Here is a 20,327-nt window from a genome sequence, read left to right as displayed (position 1 = left end):
ATGAGAGCAATCAGCCTTTGGAATGAATCTCCCCAGGGAAGCGGTGGATTCCCCAACATTGGACACTTCTAAGATCTGGCTGGACGGGGTGCTGGGCCATCTTGTCTAGACCGTGCTTTTGCCAAGAAAGGTTGGACCAGGTGATCCTTGAGGTCCCTTCCAACCTGGTATTCTATGATTTCATGGGTATTCTCAAAAGTATTTCACCTCAGCAGAGTTCTCCAGAGCCCAAGTTATCTTCCTATTCCAGAATTTTTGTATATTCTGTGCACTTTAAACCAAAAGACTACCAAGACACAAAAACTCAGAACTATCACTATGAGCAAAATTAGCAAGACTATTTCCAAGAAGCTATCAATTTTCACTTCTTGCTTTCGCCAAGAACAAATGCAGATAAGCTGCTGAATTAAAAATAAAGTTGATTCAGAAAATACTAAGGATCTGAATTTTCACTTCTTGCTTTAGCCAAGAACAAATGCAGATAAGCTGCCAAATTAAAAATAAAGTTGATTCAGAAAATACTAAGGATCTGATGCCTGACAGTTTCTAACTGTCTGCCACGCAGAAACAGCAGCAGAAAGCATCATCCAACTATTTATTACATGAACTTTCAAATTAAGTCTCTGCTCAGTAACTAGCAACTGCTGCCTAGAGGTCCTGGATACAGTTTCAAATTAACACTGCTCGTAAGAGACAGGGAAGCATGGACAAAAGTTTCTTGCTGAAAACATGTCTGCTTTAATCCTTTACATACAAGTACTCCAAAATAAATGTCTCTAGTCCTTTTTTAGGCAGACATAAATAACAATGCCCCACCAGGATCCAAGTCTACCAAGAAGCTGTGCAGCTGCTGACAAAGAGCTAAGCATGAGCAAATAAATTCTTTCTCTTAACATATCTATTTGTGGAAAATAATTGAGAACTATCCAAGGAATCATGGAAACACCAAAGTGACACCATCTGTTCCTTGCACAATGTACCCTTCTCAGAAGTATGTTTTCCTTGCTGTTAGTGTTCACTATATGAAGTCAAGAATAACTGCAGTAGACTGCAAGTTTATCTGGTAGTCTCGTAAGATGCTCCTTTTAGCCTTTCTCAAAATGTATCTAGTGGTGGTGAAGGACGGGGACACCTATGCCTTCCTTGCAAGCTTAAATTATAATTTTATCTAGAGTAATACAGACAGTTTTTCACAAAAAAAACCCAAAACAAAACAAAACTTTACAAACAACACGTTATGTTTACCTTCAGGTACAGATTCAGCCCATCTTGGATCAGAGGCAGGGTAATCATCCATTAAGTCCACACTGATCTGAGTCACTGCCCTATCCAGTTCAGCATCAGGATCCAGATCTGCATTACTTGGGAAGAGCTCAACTACCATGCTTTGTGCATTGACTATATCTTTCCTGTATAAAAGAAACACAAAGTTTACGAAATAAAAACAATAGATAGGATTATAGGAAGAAGAACCACTCAATTAATAGGATTTTCTGATATGCTTTTTGTGAAGTGCTTCAGATTATAAACATCAAGCATTGTTTGGACTCTCTTTAAACTAATTATGGATAAAAGGTATCCCAATTCATTTAAAGCAAGAAGACTGCACAATTTATAAAACAAAAAAAAGCACAAGCCAGGAAGTGTTTCAAGTCACTATTTATTTTATTACCCCTATCATCATTATTATTATTATTCAAAAGAAAAGATCCATCATATAGAACTAAGTCTGGATGCCTCTGCCAAGTCACCAAATTTCTATTGCTTGCTTTAAAATCCTCTCAAGAAATGTAATCGCTCCCATAAATGGTAACAAAGTGAAAATTTTCAGGGAAATGCTTCAGCAAATATAATGTATTATTCTTATTTGCTATAACTTCAAAGAATCCTGTTCTATTCAGGTCAGTAAGTAAATGAGCAAGAAGCATCCAAATACTCAAAGCTCCAAGGTATGAAGTTATACTAAAGAATTCTATTTAAGAAGCATGCAATATTCACAAAAAGCACTGATTTGACTTTGTGACTAAAAAGTTACAGTATTCTGACTGAGAATGGATACTGTGATTCCAATATATTATCTGATTTTGGAAATACTTGTATTTTTCATGAAGCTTTCAGTCTGAATATTTACATGACCAAGATGTCTTGAAATAAAAACCAACAGTGCACCCAGAAATTGCACAAAGGTTTACTAATGCAAAGAATACTTTTAAAAACTGGAATATACCGAATCTCGTATTAAACAAGAAAGTCTTCATCTTTACTACTCTGCAGGACATGTGTTTCTAAGGGATTTATATAGGACTTTCTTACCTCCTTCAACCCATTAGTCACTACATCAAAAAGGGTCCACTCTATCTTTCCCCAGAACACCCCATCCCCTGTACAGATCACCAGGTCTGTAAAGCTGACTGTGCTCACTGCACAGCCGGTGGACTTTGGATTTCCACTGGCTACGCAACCTTCCATTATTTGCTCTGCATCAACTGCTTGTCCATCTGGACAGGCCATTGCTGCATCTGTTCTGTGGAAGACTGCTCCAGTCATTTTAGCATACCATTTCCTGGAAAAAATCTGAATCAATACTAAACACACCAAATTATTAGTTTCTTCTAGTTTCATAAATATAACCCAACTTTTAATGAAAATAACATTAAGCTTCCATACTTTTTCACATTTTTTCCTTACTACCTCCTACTTTCATCTGACCCTGTTTCCAACCCCCTTGTCCACATCCTCTGTGATACCAACTTCCACACGTTATTTGCGCTGTCAGGCCTTAGCTATTCCAGTCACCTCGGGAGTACAGCCATCTTCAGCAGCAGTTCTGTTTACTGACCTGTCCGCTTCTGAATACATACAGATTTTCTTTCTAAATCCTGTGCATGTTTACAGATCTTCTCTTGATATCCTTTACTGTATGTGCCTAATACCCTTTACAATCTTCTGTCTCACACGCAGCTCTATGTCAAAAGCACTCCTGCTTCCTGCTACCTTAAATCTGTTCTTTCCAAGCTTTAACTCATTAAGGAGATTAGTCCTAAGAGGGTTTGTGGCTTGATTTTTTAATAAATATACATGAAAAACAACCCCCTCTAAATATAATTAATGTAGGCTTAGATTATCTCCTCTTCCTCCTTTGTTTACATCATCCATCTCAACATCAAACCTTCCAGAGGCATTGCACGCCTCCTAAAGTCAAGTTACTTGAATCAGGAGTTTGATGAACAATGTATTTTTCCACTCCCATTCCCCCATATCAGTCAATCTAAAAAAGAAAGCATCCTTCCACAAAATCTGCCACGCTAGTTATCTTCATGGCCGCATAAACAGTAATTAAACATATTTGAAAGTATTACTGAAAACAGCTATGCAAATAAAAATGAGGAAAAGAATGCTTCTTAACAACAAAACACTACTTACTAAAGAATAAAGACAAAATAACAAAGTTCAAATTTGTTCCACTGGCAGTAATGTAACCATATTTACAGAATTTAAACAGAATTTACACAGAATAAGCGAAGAGTCATTGAGATTATAGAAGTCCACTCCTTTCTAGCACTTCTTCACTAGCCCAAGACATATCTAATGCTCTCCTAATATTTGCATATGTCATTAAAATAGCTTTAATTAAAACAGCACAAGAGTATCTTTACCAAGACAACCTCTTCCTCAAATATCAGTGTGCCTTCAAGAAGGGCAAACAAACAAATCCTCAAAAATAAAGTGCAATTTCTACCTGCAGAACTGCAGAAAAGCAGCTTTCAGTAATTTAGTCTTATCTTCTTGAGCTATAATTTCCAGCTTGCTGGTTGCGTCAAACACAGGACTCTGAAAATGCGAAGTAAAAAGTTCAGCTGACAAATACCAGCTTTCATTATGAAATGAGAACCATTTTCCTAAGTAGCAAGAACATAGATTTAAAACAAAAATACCACCTGGAAGCTGTTGTGTTTATTAAGTCAAACATAAGCCCATAAGATTCATTACAGTGAAAGTCTCACAGTCGTTTGACCCCAAGCATTTTAATAAAACTGACACAATCTGCAAAGGAACTTATGCCAACTTATTTCACTAAAGTTTTTATGATAATTATTTTAACATTCAAACCCGACATTTTTGACAGAATTTAAAAGGTATTCGTGAGGACTACCACAAAAACAATCAGAGTGCAGACAAATCTAACTAGATAGTAGTTTAATGAGAAAAATACAGTTCCACCTGAGTATCACCAGAAAGGTCTTCCACTAGAATGCCAGTTAATAATAACTGATTTTAAAGGTGATTTAATTGGAATAAGGATTGAAACTCACTATTACCCCATTGAAATATTGTCTAATTTATATTGTAACAACTTTTCTATTCTTTCCTTCTACTCCAGGGACATCTTAGCAATAAATTCCACATACTTTTTAAACAAAATATGTTTGGTGTAAGTAAGAGCTTAATAAACGCACACCGTACAAAGTATTAACAAAAATACTTTCACATACTTCTAATGAGATTATATTAAAATATATAATAGGGCAGAAACAATATTCAGCCACTATATAGCCCTTCTCAGCCTAGCCTCCAAGCTTTTCACAGCTGATTAAAAAGTGTCTCATATACATAGGAACAGACACAAAAGACTGAAAAAACCATCCTGATCAAAAACAAAGTCTGGGTGTCTGCAGTAGTGTTACATCAGGCCTAGTGATACATAGTAATACACCTATGTGGAAAAAAAAAATTCATAGAAATCTCAACTTCAAAAAAAAGAAAAACAAAAAAGTTACTCAAACTAGCAGATGCTGCAAGATTTTTTAGATTTTGAAACCTGCCTTCATTACAAGTCTTTGAGTCGCTATTTAAAAAAATAAACAACCACTTTTAAAATTCAAACAAGCCAGGATTTCCACAGTGAAAATTCAAAACTGCCAGAAAAACATTTTACTTCTACTGTCAGTTTTCAACCAGTAAAGCAAACAACGATTACCTCACTTCTTGGTCCAGCAACAGAAGAGGACAGGGAATCTTCAAGGTCTTCAGGAAGCACAGAAATGTTTTCCCTGGACAAGATGGTGATAAGTCCACTTTTTTTGGCAAAGAAGATGGGAAGGCTAGTACAGGAACCTGCTCCTAAAATGCTGTCTCCTAAGATGAGGAGAAAAAAGCAAAAAGCACATAAATGCCACTTTAAGAACAAACGTGAACAGTTTTGGACAATTATTAAATTGTCATGAACCTATGAACAGTAACTGACAACTGCACCTGACTTACAGAAACTGTGGATACTATTTTACTATTTGCTACTCAAGATGCAGATTTCCAGTTTAAAAAGAAAAGAAAAGAAAAAAATGGGTGTGTGTGTGGAATCAAGGTTCCAGTGGTTCAAATTCTACCTAATGACCAATGTGCGCATCCTCCTTGAGAACACTTCTGAAGGTCAAGGATGACATACTTGAGAGATATCTGACACAGGCACCTAGTATGAATTTTAGGCTGAGCCTCAACACAAAGTTAACTTCAAGAAAAAAGAAAAGTCCACAGTGAATGCTGGAGTGGGAAAAAAAAAAAAAAAGGCAAAGTCTCCTTCAAAACACCACCCCCATGCTTTCATACATCAAGAGCAGGGATCTACTCCATCTTCATTTGAAACATTGTAGAGTAAGTAAAAATACTGGACGTCACATCAGTGGTTTCTCTATACATTCATGAGAAACTCCCAATTTGAAAGACTTAAAGAGAAAAAGGAGCGTAAATACGATTATCTCTGAGAACTCTAAATACTGTAAAAACATTCAATTAGAAGTATCAACAAAATGTGATTTATTTTTATTTCCTGCCTGTTACCTTGTATGCCAAATACGATTTTCTCCTGTGGTAAAGAAATTCTTCCAGTTCCAGTGGAACAAGCAAATACTTCATCTTCCTTATAAAGGTAAGCAGCATGGCTAAAGTAATCTGGGACTACCAGACAGCACAACACCTCCTCTTCTGACTGAAAGCGTTACACATGAACATTATCACATATATAATCAAAACTTGAAACAAACATTTCAAAGGCTGATTTGAGTTGCTTGAATTTGTTTTAATTTTTAACAAGAAAACATGGATATAACTTCATAAGCATTTTTAATTTGCCCTGAAACTTAAGATCCTGGGGTTTTTTTCTTCCATATATATTAAATTCTTTCTAATTTCACATGGAGAGGTAAGTAAACAGATCGATTATTCTACAGTTTTCACACTCTCCTTCCATCTTAAGATTCAATTTTAAGATACTATTACAGGCAGCAGGGAAAGAGAGAAGAGTCAAATAAGTTTACCAAAGAAAGTTAATGCCCAAATTTCTGCTTCCAGAAGAGATAGCACGAACAAGGTACACCAAGGACAACCAATGTGTCCTCCCCTCCCAGCGAGCCAGTTGTCCAGCAAGGACCAAAATACACGTCTTATAATTCCTTGTCCTGCTACAAGAGTCTCAACAGAGTCTGATATCTGTTCTAAATGGGTTGCATGAGTTAAGAGTTACACCATAGAATTACACTGTAGGAACTTTCACAGACAGGACAAAAACTAAAAGGTATCAGTAATAATTAGATATTTAGAGTTCTATTCATGAGTCTTTTTTACCTTACACTTTAAAACGTAAAGCATGATCTTTACATACAGTTACTATTAAAAGATGTTAGTATGCACTTTCTTCAGAATACTACGAACACATATTCCAAGAACAACCTTAAGACAGAGAACCTGATTTTCCTTTAGACAAGAATCTGACAGCTGATTTGTGTCCAGAATATTCAGGATTATTCTGAAACATGGTGCTTCCTTCACTCTGTTTCAGACCCTTCATTTGCATACCTGAAAAGACGGATTATACTGTGTGACTTCCACAACAACGTCATCAGACATGTGGTAGCCTTTATCTTCTACTGTTATCAGGGTATAGTAGACAAGACATGGACGATCTCCAGGATGCCATGCTGCAGCAAGTATCACCAGTCCATCACTATCAGATATTTGAGATTATTGAGATACGATTATTACATATTTTACTTGCTCAAAATCTACCACTCACAAAAACACATACCTAAGTACAATCACAAATAAATATTTTCCAATATTAGTTATTTTTGTTTGTTTTTTTTAAAGAAAGGCTATACTATTTCTTCTTTCAAGCTGTTTTATTAACAGTATTCGTACTGCAGTACAAAACTGAACCCAGACAGTTGTGATTTTATATAAATTGAATACAGAGATACTGAATTCTCTGCATTTACTGGAGCAAGTTACAATTGCTTACTTGCTGTCTTTGTAATATAAAGACAAATAACCAAACCTGATAAAATGACACTAAAAAAGTGAAAGGAATTATTCTTAAAGAATTTGTAATGCTACAGATAATGATAGCATGAAGAATAGGATAACCCAGTTGTCTAATACAACATGCTTATTTTATCAACAGTGGCACTCAAGTAAAATTAAATTACTATTACTTACATAAAGTATTTGCAAGAAAACAGAACACATTTACCTCATTGACGTTAAGTCTTACCAGATTCAAGTGTACTTCCTTACCAATTCTGCTGCAAATCCATGTATTGTATATTTACTCCTCCTTTAATATCTTCATAGTTACTCTCAGAACCCTGAAACAGAATACAACTGACTTATAACTGTATACAAATAGGCCATTAAACAAACAAACACACAAAGCCTTTCCAGGCGAGCTCGCTCTTACCCAAATCGCATCTGTAATATGTTCTTTCAGGATCCTGTTGATATCCCAGCTGAGAATATAACGTTCTGATGAATCATCAACCTCCCATTTGTTTAGATTTGAACTTGTTAGCATGTAAAAGCTTGATCTTTCTTTATCCCAAAGAACACTAGAAATCTGCATTAAAAAAAAAAAAAAGTAGAAAGGTTAAAGCACAGCCTTAATATTTGAATACAACAATCTACAACACACTCAGTCCACAAAAAAATCATTCCCTTGGGCAACCTACACAAGTTACATTACAAGAAGAGAGTTTTATAATAATTTCCAAGAGAAGTCTCACTTTATAGATATAACATCTACAATAAATGATTCTCATACTTTCTTCCAGTTTCTGTGGAGTTCAATGACAAAGCTCAAGCCAATCCCCAACCCTTGACAACCCTAATTTAGGAAAGTAAAAGTAGAGGTTACTGTTAGTTTCTTCAAGCAGTAATGAGGCCATCACTAGAATGAGGCAGGACTTTGAATCACTGCATATTTTCCTTTTATTTGGATCTAAAGAGCAAGTCAGCATTCTCCTTTACAAAGCATACAGATTTATTTGGTTTCTTTCTCTCACATTTCAAAGAAATATAAGTAACATAAATGAGTTGAGTCTTGCCTTTTTTTGTCATTATATATCAGCACAGTCTTTTCTTTTTCCTTAAACACTGAAGCTAGAAATAACAGAAAGAAACTAAAGCAGATTACTATATGAATATTTTTCAAGCTTACCACAGCATCATTTCCAGGAGACAATATACCCAGAAGAGAAGAAACCTTTCTACCAATTCCAGAAAACATGCCCTGACCCTGTGGCAGGGCATGCTGATGAATCTTGCCAGAACTATCTGGTATCAATCGAACTAGCTGGCCTCTGGAAGATGATAAAATGAAGCTTCCTCCCTAACAAAAAGAAAAAGCAGCTATGTTAAAAAAATAAAAATCACATCGCTGAAGCAAGTCTATTGTCAGATAAAATTCTTTATGTCATTTCATAGAAGTAAATGTTAAACAAGAACAAGACACAAGGCAGCCATAGTACCTGAGCACTAGCAAAAATAAAAAAGAAAGCATTTATCACATAAAAGGATTGCTCATAAACAAATTTTCCACATTATTATCTATGCTTGAGTCAGTGCAGCATACAGCTATCAGTATACTTTTTCTAATTTAAAACCATATTTTTGAAAAATATGAAAATATATTGTATCAATTTCTACAGGCACTACTACATTTAACATTCTTATGTTGAATTAAAAATTAAGTAACATTCAGCTTCCATGTGTGCATTTAAAACTTGATGTGCTATTAAACACACTAACTCATTTTTCCTTCAAGTAGCACCCTATCCTACAGGACACTAATCTAAACAAACTGCATAATAAATCTTCCATCCAGTTACGTCAAAAAAAAAGTCAAAATCTGACTGGTACTTAGCACTGACAGACTCATTTTCTTGGCATTGCATGACATTTTTATCCATGAAACTCCGTTTCAGTTTAACAAGAGAACTAATATATGATGTAATGCTTGGAATCTGATGAAAAACAACATTACATTTGCACTAGGAAAATGTGAAGAGTCTTGTGCATTATGTACAATGTGCACTCTGTTGTAGGTGCTTATATACCTCTTTTAGGAAGCAGAGACTGAAAGTGCATCTTTTGCCTGTCCTAACAGCTGCATCCACATCAGCACTTCAATTAGCATCAGCAGTCTAAGTGACCTTTTTTGAGTCCCCGCATACTACATGCTGGATCATATCACAGAGCACTCTCAGTGTACCAGCTGTACACCCTTTGAAAGAAACTAAATTGAAAGATAGGCTCTGACCGTAGCAGATGTTCATGTCATGCAGCTAGGCTGAACTAGTTTAAAATAACAACCCTCACTCCAAAATAACCTGTGTAGATCGTGGTAATCTTTTTACTTTACAGATTCTCAACTATTGCCTTTCACTACTTGCTAACTTAGAAACAGCCTTCATTCCCCTACCACCAAGGCATAAAACGAAAAAGGTGCCTTCAATTCAAAACCGACCAAAGTTTGTATGTTACAGGGAAAGAACAAAGCCTGTAGATGTACAACAATTTTCCAGAAAATTAATGTTAAGGGCCTGGAGGTTGCTGAACGAATGAACTGTTTACCTGTACAAGCAGTGTTCACAGAACAACATTAAAAAGAAAATTTAAAAAATCTTGGCATAAATTTTCATCATCATACCATACAAAAATTATGTTAAAGGTGAGATCTGCCCAGTGACAGGATGACTCATTAAGTACAGTTGTCATATACATAATAACACAGCTTTAGAACACTAATAAGAGGATGCTGCTCAAAAAAAAAAAAGTTCCTCTATCTCTAAATTCACATGGACACCAGTGTTTCAACTACAGGTGTGATAAGACCTTGCTTCCCTCATCTCGATGTCTGAAACTTGCGCACAATTCAGTTCTAGGAGGGCAGATACATATTAGTGTTTCTTAACACTCTTGAGAAATCCATCATTAAGATTGCTGTCTTCTGATGAGTTTTACAAATGTTCGTGACATGCTGATGTCCTAAAATAGTATTTATAATACAGGACATGAACAGTAGATGTTGAAGAAGTCATGAGAAAAGATGTAATTTAATTTATAATAACTGGTTTTGAAGATAACACATACCGTAACACATTAGATTTTTGGATATATTCCATTTTGAGAGTTTTCCCCCTATAGGCACATCAACAGCAGAAAATGGAATTTCTAAGAATAATTCATAATATACTTGTTCATTACCCTCACGCAGAAGTTTCTCCAATTCAGTCGCTAGTGAGCTATACCACAAGACATTGAGTGTGTGGTTTGCAGATTCAGATGAAGTAGTTCTCTGTGATAGCAGGTTTTCTACTACTGGAAGTAATCACAGTAGTAATACTGACATGCCTGAAGTACCAAACCGGTCCTGTTAACCTTGTGGTTGAATTCTACATGCTTCCCCGACTTTAATGTTACTATTTATGGCTATTTTGTTGATCATCACAGTCATCAATAATCTCTGAAATTACTCCCCAAGAATGTTTGGCAGTTTGCTTTGCAATATTTATTGGAGATTTAGGACTGATAGTGTGGAGCATTCTTTTTTATTTTTAAATTAGGAATTAAAGCAGTATTTTAATATAAATCATACTGTACTGTACCTTTACTGATGTTAGGAAACTGCACAGAGAGCCTCCAAAGTCTGTAAAAGTCTCCACATAGGAACCTTCATGTGCAAGATTGGGCCAGTAGCGCACAGTTCCTTCACTGGTAGCAACCATTATTGCCAGAGACTTGAAATGAGAAAAAAATTAACAGATGAGAAAATAATTAACAGAGCATGAAACATCATAATAATTAGACTGCAGCTTTAACTGAAATGTGTTGTTTTACGTACCAAGATTGTGCATGACAAATGCACAAATAAATAGTAAATAAATATGGATGCACACTGACAAATCTGGAACTGAATTGCAAAATTATTCTGTAGCATAACACAGTATGTGCAGGGAATATTATACTCTCTTATTTTGCTAACCATAGTATTTTCTACTGGATCTTGATTCCGATAATTCAGGGTCTGCTATTGAAATGAAACAAAACTTACAGTGGAAACACAGAGAAAAGCCTGTAGAGAACTCCAGATCCCGAGTTATAAGCTACTATGGAAGACTTAAAATGTAGACTATAATTAAACAAAAACTGCTCTAGTGTCATTAAGTATCAAGTCACACAGTGGTTCTTCTCTTCACAGAGACATAAGCCGACAGTGTGCTGGCATTAAGGGCTTCTGACTCAGGAAACCACCCAAATACCAAATCCAAAGCATGTAGCAAGAGACTGTGTTCGAGTACAGATTCAGACAGAAAGCATTATACCCAATATACTGGTTGTTGAAAAAAAGTATCAGAATAATAGAACTGTATCTGAAAATTATTATTGAGCTCCTTAGAGTTTTCTGATTTTTGACTAGACAGACCTTCACAAAGGAAAGCAGTTGGCTAATGAACATTGTAACAATTTAAATGCCCCCCCAGAATCTGTTGTCCTTTGGGATTCCTGCCCACTATTTAATAATTTTCATTTTAGAGAAATATTTTCTACGACTAATATTTCTATATCACTCTATAAAATCATAGTACACATATGTAACTCACAAGCTGAAGAACGATGAAATTAAATAATTAACAATCATGGTTTAGGTGTATTACTTCCTCTTAAACTTCTTTGTGTATGATTGTCATAAAGCATTTAAAGTTTTATGAGCCAATCACAAGATATTAAGATTGCCTTCCATCATCTGGAAGCGTAACAACAAGTCAAAAGAAAAGATCCTATTACATATTCTGTGCTGCTTCTTCCTTCCAAAGACAATTTCTTATCCAGTTTTGTTAGAGCACCACATACATTAACTGAAAACTACACCCAAGCTGAAAATAAGAACCCTTTTTCTCACGAATGACAGTAACAGACACATTAACACACTTTCAAAAAACTTAACTGATCTTCAACCCTCATCCTCTAGCACAGTATGTTACAAGAAGGCACTTAGGAAAGTAATCAGTCAAGACAGATTAAATCACCTGTCCTCCCAGTGCCAGCTTCCTCATAAAGACCAGCCAAGGGAGGGTGCTGGTGTTTGCTTCTCATCCCTGTGCGCTCAAAATTAAATTACTGCTGAGCAACTTTTTCAGCCAGAATGCATTTAAATTGCACTTGCTTAGACTGAATATTTGATTGCCCTAGTGTTTGCTGACACAGTACTTCTTAATTTACTGTATGCTTGTTTGGTTATGAAAACATGCCAAATAATTCATATGAAAACTATTATTTAATCTGATTCTATAACATGTAAACAGTGTAATCTGAAAAGACAGCAGAATTTTTTTTATTTCAAACATACTTATTGCGAACTATCAGTCCTGACCTTTTGAATACATAGTACACCACCAAATGCAGTTTTCAAAGAAGTACTTGATAAAATAGGATGTATTCAGAGTTACTCAAAGTATTTTAAACACTAAAATTTAAATGTTTATCACCTGCAGAGAAGATGCTTCACCCGAAGAACTGAGACAAGATATAGCTGCTAAATTAGAACTCCACTGGAAGTCACTGGGTGGCAGCTGTAGTTCCTTGCACAGAGATAACTGTAAGAAAGAATGAGATGCCATAATAAATATAAGACTGGAAGAACATACTCCTCTGTGACAAAGTCTATAGACTTTCTGACTCTGCTAAAAATTAATTTTCAACTAGTCCAGACACTGTGTAAGAGAACCAAAAGAATGTCAACAAGACATTTTCAGCAAAGTTGTTACAACCAGCAAACAGCTAAAAAACACCTACTTGTTAATTTTCAAACATCACTGTTATTTCTGAGTGTTTCTCACAACACTGCAATCTTGAATTATTTCTTTCAGAGGTGCAATTATCTGACCATTCCTTAATTCAATATACTAACAAGGCAGCAAAATAAAACTAATCTTTAAGTGTTTGAGAAAGCTCACTATGTACTAAAGAGAGGGGACACGCTCCCTCCCTCCCTCCCTCCTCCACGTGCCACCAAAGTTAAACAATCAGAAAAATGACAATCTCTTGAAAAATCTCTGCGAGTACTAGAACACATATACCTGACACTCCACTGTTAAGTGCAGAATCTGTATAATTAACATATATTGCACTGAAGATACTGATTTTGTAACTACAGGTTTCCTCCAACCATACTTGCTATTCACTGAAATGATGGTGAAAGAAATGCTGCCCAGAGCTAAAAAAAAAAATAAAATATTGACATAAGAAACCTAGATGAAATATATTCAGCATAGCTGAAACTAACCCCTTTTTTTCTGACAAGTTGAAAATCAGTCCCAGAATAATCTAAACCAATCTGTAACAAAACAACTAGTTTTTAGCTATCAAAATAAGCTTTATGAAGACTAACTAACATAACAAACACACCTGTTAAAATGCTGTGGAAAAATTACTTTGGCAGGGAATTAGAAAAAACTGGGACCTAATAGAAGCACAGTATTACAGGAAGCTTTTTAGGGTAAAATACAGTTATCATTTTCAGGATGGCTGTTGACATGCGCGAAATCTACTTTACCATGGCTCCTTAAACGATGCCCCCTACCATCTTAGCATACGCTGACAGAAGTAATGGAGGATGGAGCCAAGAAACTGAAGCCAGGCTGTGTTGTACTCCCTGCAGTAACGGGAACTTAATGGTGCCACACAGCTGATAAAATGAGATGTCCACTGCCGAGCCAACAATTGTGGCAAAATTGCTTTCCTCAGATGAGATGATCTCATTGTAATACTAATGCACACCTCCATCCCAAAGCTACCCACCCCCAAGGTACTACCACACCTCACTGGGCATGTGATAACAACCAGTAACAAAAATAGATGCGGCTAGAGTCACTCAAGCTCCACCTTTCTGCATCTTGAGCTTTCAGTTACCTTAGCTACTGGAGACTGACCAATCTTCCAAATAATCAGCCTCTCTTTATGGACTAGCCAGGCCCATCCACTGTCATCCACTTGAACGCTTAGCTGGTCATCAGCTACATAAAAAGTAATTTTTTTAAAGCATTCAGATTTTTAAACACTGCAGAATAATCTTACATAAACTTTCATTCTCATAATTTTCTACTAAATTAAATTTCATGTTAGAATTTCCATGTATTTGAGCAAGATACCAAATTACTAGTTTACAAATTCATTTGATAAACGCTCAACTTTTGAGAGAGAAAAGCAAGACAATCCTAGAAGCTATTTCCATCAATTTACAGCAGATTACAATAGCTTCATAAATTGCTCAGCAATTTTTAAGATTATTTTTAAGATACACATTTTTTTGTTTCATTTATATCTACTATAAAAAGAAAAGTTATGCACAGGGAAAAATTGCTTAGGACACCTATTTCTTGAACTTAGGAAAAGGTTTGTATCGCTGGCACTTTTAGAAATTACCACAAACGGGGATTAAAAATAAAGTAAAAAATAAAAGAGAGCATCCACTCTAGGACACAACAGAATCAAAACAAATGAAAAAGGTGAGGGAGGACCAATAAGGAAGTTACTAAAAAAATATTATTGGCTTTCTTTATAACCTTGGATTTTACAATATATTGGTTAGGCCAGCACCTGAAGGATATTTACATGCATCCATACCCACACAGGTGTTACTACAATTATAGCTACATAGTTAACCAAGCTGGACTAAAACCAAGGTACATATATTTCAGCTTCCACTGTAAAAGGCAGTATTCAAATGGCATCAACAATGTGTTAACACTTCTCTCACCTTTCAATCATCATCAGAAAAATAACAGATAAAATCAATTCTTACCATCAGCCTTCTTCAGGGCTTCCATAACCTTAACAGGCAGAGAGGATCCAAACCCCTTAACATCATAGTTAATAGTCTCACTTGCTGACGGATGCTGGATAACTCTGGTAGGAGTTGCACTTAAACAAGACAAAAAGTTATAGTTCAGTTTTTTATTGTTTCCTCATCAGTTTCAACAGACATTTACTTCATCAGTATCTGTTTAGAAATAGATGTGATGAAACACTTTATGCAAAATACACATGCTCCCTCTTGGAGTACCATCTAAAGCAGTAATTTGGTGGCCTGCTTGCAAGCTGTTAGCTGTCATCAAATTCCTCTATTTTTTTTAAGAACTGATTTTGAATATGCATTCCTTCACCAGCAAGAAAATCACCATTCAGCTTCTCTACATTCCGGTTATCTACAGAATAAAGCTCTTCACAATGCCAGGAGAAGCTCACCAGAAGTTATTCCCTGACTGCAGGGTCTATTTTCATCCCTAGTTCCGACACTGCTGGGCTGTACATGCTGTGCAACACTGAACACCTGTGGCAGCTTGTATCTGCTAGCACTTCTACTGCTCTTGTTTTACTGTGGAGGCTGCAGCTCTTACCCGTTTCAGTCTTGATTTGTTTCACAATATATAATTTGTAAAAGCTGCCTTGCATCTTTCCCAGCCTTCTCTCTCTGGAACAGCATAGGTCTGTCTTGTCTTTTGAACATGATTAAATGGGTAAATTTCTCTGCTTTTGGGAACTTCCCAGTGTGAAATGCCAGAAGTTGATGGTAACACTGCTATTAGACAGCCTGACACTGGGTTGGAAAAATGCCATATTAAACAGACCTGAAGTAGAAGTTCTCCAAAACTGAACCAAGGCAATCTTGTTTATCTCAACAACAAACAGCTCCTCCTGAGAAAAGAGATTCTAAATCCCTGAAACTGATCTGGGGCTCTTGTTAAATCTCAGTTTTGATTCATATGGAAGGGAGAAGGGGGAAAGGTGGCAGGGGGAGGAGAAGAATGCCTAAACTTTGACTATTTTATCTTGTTTTTAAATACAGAGGTTCTTACTATTTTCGTATTTTTCCTATACCAGGGATACACCTGAGGAGCCCTCAAATTCAAATGCTAATAAGAGATATTTATAATACTGAACGTGCAGTATTGTATATTTAAAGTTTTAATGTAAAATGCTACTTTTAAAGAACCTTAGAACTATTCAGCTATAAACGTTTTCAGTCAGAATTTGTTATCGTGAGAAGAGTATATCAAATATCCTACAAAGAATCTGAGAACACCTGAGAAACCACACACTAATGAAGTCTTGCTACTTCTGTAGGCAACTAAATGAGCAAAAAACAAGTAAACATGGACTAGTAACTCTCATACTTTTTTTTTTTTTCTTTCTTTCCTCTTCATACAGAAAAGTCATGCCCAACAGTTCTATCAGAATTTTCGGGAAAAAATGTCAGAGAATACAATCTAGGCAATATTAAGTACTTAAGATTTCCTAAAGTCTTTCAAAAAGATCCCTTATCAAAGATTCCTAAAGAAATCAAGCTAGGAGATACGGGGGAAAGTCTCACTGTAGACCAGACTCTGTATAAATGAAAGCAATAAGCAAAAATAATAGATGAATGAAGGGCTAATTTATACACTGCAGGGAAGTTTCCATTCTATCAATCTGTACAGGTGTTGAAAAGCTTCAGCACAGCTGTAAAATAAACCAACTACCAGAGTGACAATGTCTTGACAGTACAGTACCATTTAAGACAGTCAAACAGCAAAAAGAATATCTGAGTGACCAGATACAGAATAAAAGGCACAACAGGAAACATCATGACAACTCCACATACAGCTTCTTCAGTACTAGGATGACCTGGCATGCACACATCTCGAAGGGATACCGCAGAAAAGTTACTGAAAAGCGATTTGAGGATGATCAGGGATATTGAGTATCTTACAATTCCATCAGAACATCAAATGGTAAAACGGCACGTGTGAAACAGCCATGTTGTAACCTACAATGTTAGCTTATGTAAACCTAACATTTTAGAGCATGTAACAATGAGGCAGGGTTTGCAAAGAGAGATGAAATATTTTGTTGAACCTTCTTGTATAGACAGTTGAAAGCAAGAGCTTTCCGGCTGAGCCCTGCCATTAGGCTCATTTAGAAGTATGCCTCCATCCACTTACTGATGCACAGGACCAATATAATCTAATTGCCAACTATTACACATGGCCAAACGACACCATTTCCCCTTCTTTTACACTGTAAGGTCGTATGATTTTACCTAATGAAAAGCCTCTGTGTCTGCATTTGGGTTTGGGGTTTGTTTGTAAGGATCAAGGAAGGGATTCAGATGGCAAGCACTTGGATTACTTGGCTTTTTTTCTTTAATTATGATACTTTTCATTTTTTTAATCAACAGCCCAACTTCCTATTAGCGCTCTCAACAGTTACTGCTACTTTAGCCAGCAGAGCGCAGGTCTGTTCGGCCCTCAGCCATCGTAACCCGCCTGCGTCCCCCCCGGGCTCCCTCCTCACAGCACAGCCCCGAGCCCCCCGAACCGGGAGGCCGGTGACAGAACCGCAGCTCACCCCCGCCACGCTCCTGCGGCCAGAGGTAGCGCCGGCTCCGCCGCGGCGGGGGGGCGGCAGCGGGAGGCCCCGGCGGCGGGAGCTGCCGCCCCTTCCCCTCAGCGGGCCGGGAGGCGGCGGCGCTGCGGGCAGCGGAAGGCGCGGGGTTTATTCCAGACACGGAAAGGAGGCGAGAGGGGAAGACCGAGGCAGCCGGGAGCCGGCCGGAGGCGGCAGCCCGGCGGGAAAAGGCGGGTGGCGCCCCCTCGCCTCGCCCCGCCCCCAGCGGAGGCACTCACCGGGCCGAGAGGGAGCCGCTCCTCCACGCCACCGGGGAAAACAGCACCGGGGAGCTGGCTGCCGCCGCGATAGCCAAGTTCTTCCTGCCGCCCGGGCGGGAGAGGGGGCTGGGGACGGCGCTGCCGAGGTTCCTGCGGGCAGAGCCGCCGGGGGTCCGCGGGGAGGCGGGAGCCGAAGGGAACATGGCTGGGGCGAGCGGCGCAGCCCCGAGCCTGCGTTCCCGCCGGGCGCCGGCTGACTACGTCACGGCGGGGCGGGGTGCGGCAGCCCCTGCGGGGGGGCGGGGGCGGCCCCGCGGTGGCTGGGGGCTCAGGTGCGGCCGGGCGGCGGGAAAGCGGCCTGCCGGGGCGCCCGGCTTCTCACAGGCCCAGCGCTAACGCGGAGGCGTCCCCGCCGGTACCTTGGCGGCCCCCGGCTCTCGCTGCGCCTCAGAAGTGGGTTGTACTTCCCCGGAGGGGGAGAACAGAGCGGCTTCGGGCCCGCCGTGCCCGTCGGAGGGTGGCCGAGCTGCCGTGGGCTCGGAGCCCCAGCGGCCGCTGCCCTCCCTCGGCACCTGAGGCTGCCAGCTGCATCGGGCCGCCTCGGCCCCTCGTTCTTGCTGAACAAGGCGGAATATGCTCGGTCCATCAGGACGCTCCCGGAGGGATTCACAAGGCTGGGTTTGGGCTCGATTTGGGAACCATTTTTCACTGAATTCAGTACAGGTCTAGGACTAACCAGCTCAAGCAGAGAAAGGTGGCTGGATGTGCCAGAAAAACCTGCTGTTGAAAGATGCCTGCAAACCGCTGTCTGGCATCTTTGGAAAGGCATGTTTTCCACTAATAGTTGCCTGATCTTTAACATAGTGCTGTAACTTCTGTTTGTCTCCACATTTCTAATAGAAACTAAAAAAAAAAAACCCACAAAAAAAATATTCCATGCAAATCTTGGTATGTTTCACATCTCTGGTAGATAACAATCATGAACTACAGCTATTCAATGATAGAGAATCAGACTTCAGTCTTACGGGGGAACTAAATTTTCTTACTGAAAGAAAACACTCTATTGGTTTGTACTAAAAAGCTTTCAGAAGGTACCATCCACTTGTGGAAGAAGTTAAATTGTATATTATCAATGAAGCTAATAAGATAAAATTAACTAAGAATAAAGTATTCAAAATTTTCCCATCATTTTCCAAAAATACCTTCTTTGATTAAAAAGAGCTATGGCTGTTAAGCTTTCTATGTGCAACGCAGATGAGAAACTTGAGACGGTTCATCTGGCAGTACTGAAGTACGAGGCACCTGTCTGTTTCAGTGCTTTGCCTTTTAACTTCACTCCATCTGCTTTTGCTTTCATTTTATGGGAAAAGCAAAATATGAACATTTAGTGGAACTTCACTATACTGCTACATTAAGGTAATGCCCTTCTATATAGTCACCTCTATTAGACTCCATGCAGCGATGCTGGATCATGTTAGTGTTGTTTCATCAAGAAAAACAAAACAAACCGGAAAATACACACACAAAGAAGCAAATGGGGAAAACCTGAGTAAAATTCAAGCTGCCATCTCCGTTTCCCAATATCCATGAACAGTGACATTCAAATTAATTTAAAAACTGAAAGGTCCTCTTAACGTCTCATTCTACAATATTTAAGCTGATGCAGTGCAAACAGTCAGTTTTTGCCAAATTAATACTGTATACACTTTGCTACACTTCCTCAGGGAATTACTTCGCTTCCTTTTGCTCTCCCAGCCTTGTGCTAAGAGATCCATCTTAAGAAGAGAGGACACAACTCAACCTTTACATTTCATTTTCAATACAGAAATAGTTTATGCTGACACCAGTTAGAGACTTCACCAGTTCTTGAGCTGGGACTCACGTAGTGTTTGTTTTTCACATAAAAAGCTGAATGTCCAGCAAGCAATTCTGACAATGGTGACCTAGTGGGGGCTTGAACTAGGAGAATGGAAATAGTGGACTTATACTAGAGCCACAACTTCAAAATACATGGAATTGCTAATCTCTTTACTTCTTGTGTTTGTTTTTTTTTATTTATTGATTGATGGATTGAAAAACAGTGCAGAAAATACTGCTTGGGTAGACTAGCTGCAGATAGCTGCCTACCTACTTAGGAAGAAAATTAGTTTGAAAGGATAGCAGCAAACCCCATCATCTGCAGAGCAAACAAATTTCTCATGAATTGGTTAACTGAATATGCCTTATGGGACTATGTGGATGTTTAAACAAAGATGTGTATAGAAGTTCAGGGCCATTTTCTTCTTCATAAGATACCTAATGCCTTGCTCATCAGAATACAGTCTCCTCACAGGTCAGAGTATTAATGTCTTG

At 38.2% G+C, this 20,327-nt stretch overlaps 1 protein-coding gene across 2 annotated transcripts in view; it reads right to left on the bottom strand.

Annotated features, from left to right (window-relative positions):
- The window catches only part of NUP133 (nucleoporin 133), a 37,716-nt gene extending 19,478 nt beyond the window's left edge, over positions 1 to 18,238 (bottom strand). Inside the window, exons 1-14 of one of the 2 annotated variants that reach the window (XM_056344766.1) lie at positions 17,994 to 18,120; positions 16,970 to 17,033; positions 15,131 to 15,249; positions 14,239 to 14,342; positions 12,816 to 12,923; positions 10,935 to 11,066; positions 8,486 to 8,656; positions 7,730 to 7,885; positions 7,567 to 7,637; positions 6,850 to 6,997; positions 5,836 to 5,983; positions 4,979 to 5,136; positions 3,740 to 3,831; positions 1,246 to 1,409 (exon numbers count right to left, since the gene is read on the bottom strand). In XM_056344766.1, the coding sequence (XP_056200741.1) occupies positions 1,246 to 1,409; positions 3,740 to 3,831; positions 4,979 to 5,136; positions 5,836 to 5,983; positions 6,850 to 6,997; positions 7,567 to 7,637; positions 7,730 to 7,885; positions 8,486 to 8,656; positions 10,935 to 11,066; positions 12,816 to 12,923; positions 14,239 to 14,342; positions 15,131 to 15,249; positions 16,970 to 17,007 (1,609 nt within the window). In that variant the 5' untranslated portion in view covers positions 17,008 to 17,033; positions 17,994 to 18,120. Of the gene's footprint in view, positions 1 to 1,245; positions 1,410 to 3,739; positions 3,832 to 4,978; positions 5,137 to 5,835; positions 5,984 to 6,849; positions 6,998 to 7,566; positions 7,638 to 7,729; positions 7,886 to 8,485; positions 8,657 to 10,934; positions 11,067 to 12,815; positions 12,924 to 14,238; positions 14,343 to 15,130; positions 15,250 to 16,969; positions 17,034 to 17,993 lie in introns of both variants that reach the window. The other variant, XM_056344765.1, reaches the window with a different exon arrangement.
- Positions 18,239 to 20,327: the final 2,089 nt, after the last annotated feature.

This window comes from Falco biarmicus, chromosome 6 (assembly GCF_023638135.1).
Source record: "Falco biarmicus isolate bFalBia1 chromosome 6, bFalBia1.pri, whole genome shotgun sequence".
NCBI lineage: Eukaryota > Metazoa > Chordata > Aves > Falconiformes > Falconidae > Falco > Falco biarmicus.
Note: the sequence above shows the minus strand (reverse complement) of the source record. Positions and strands in the feature narration are given on the sequence as shown.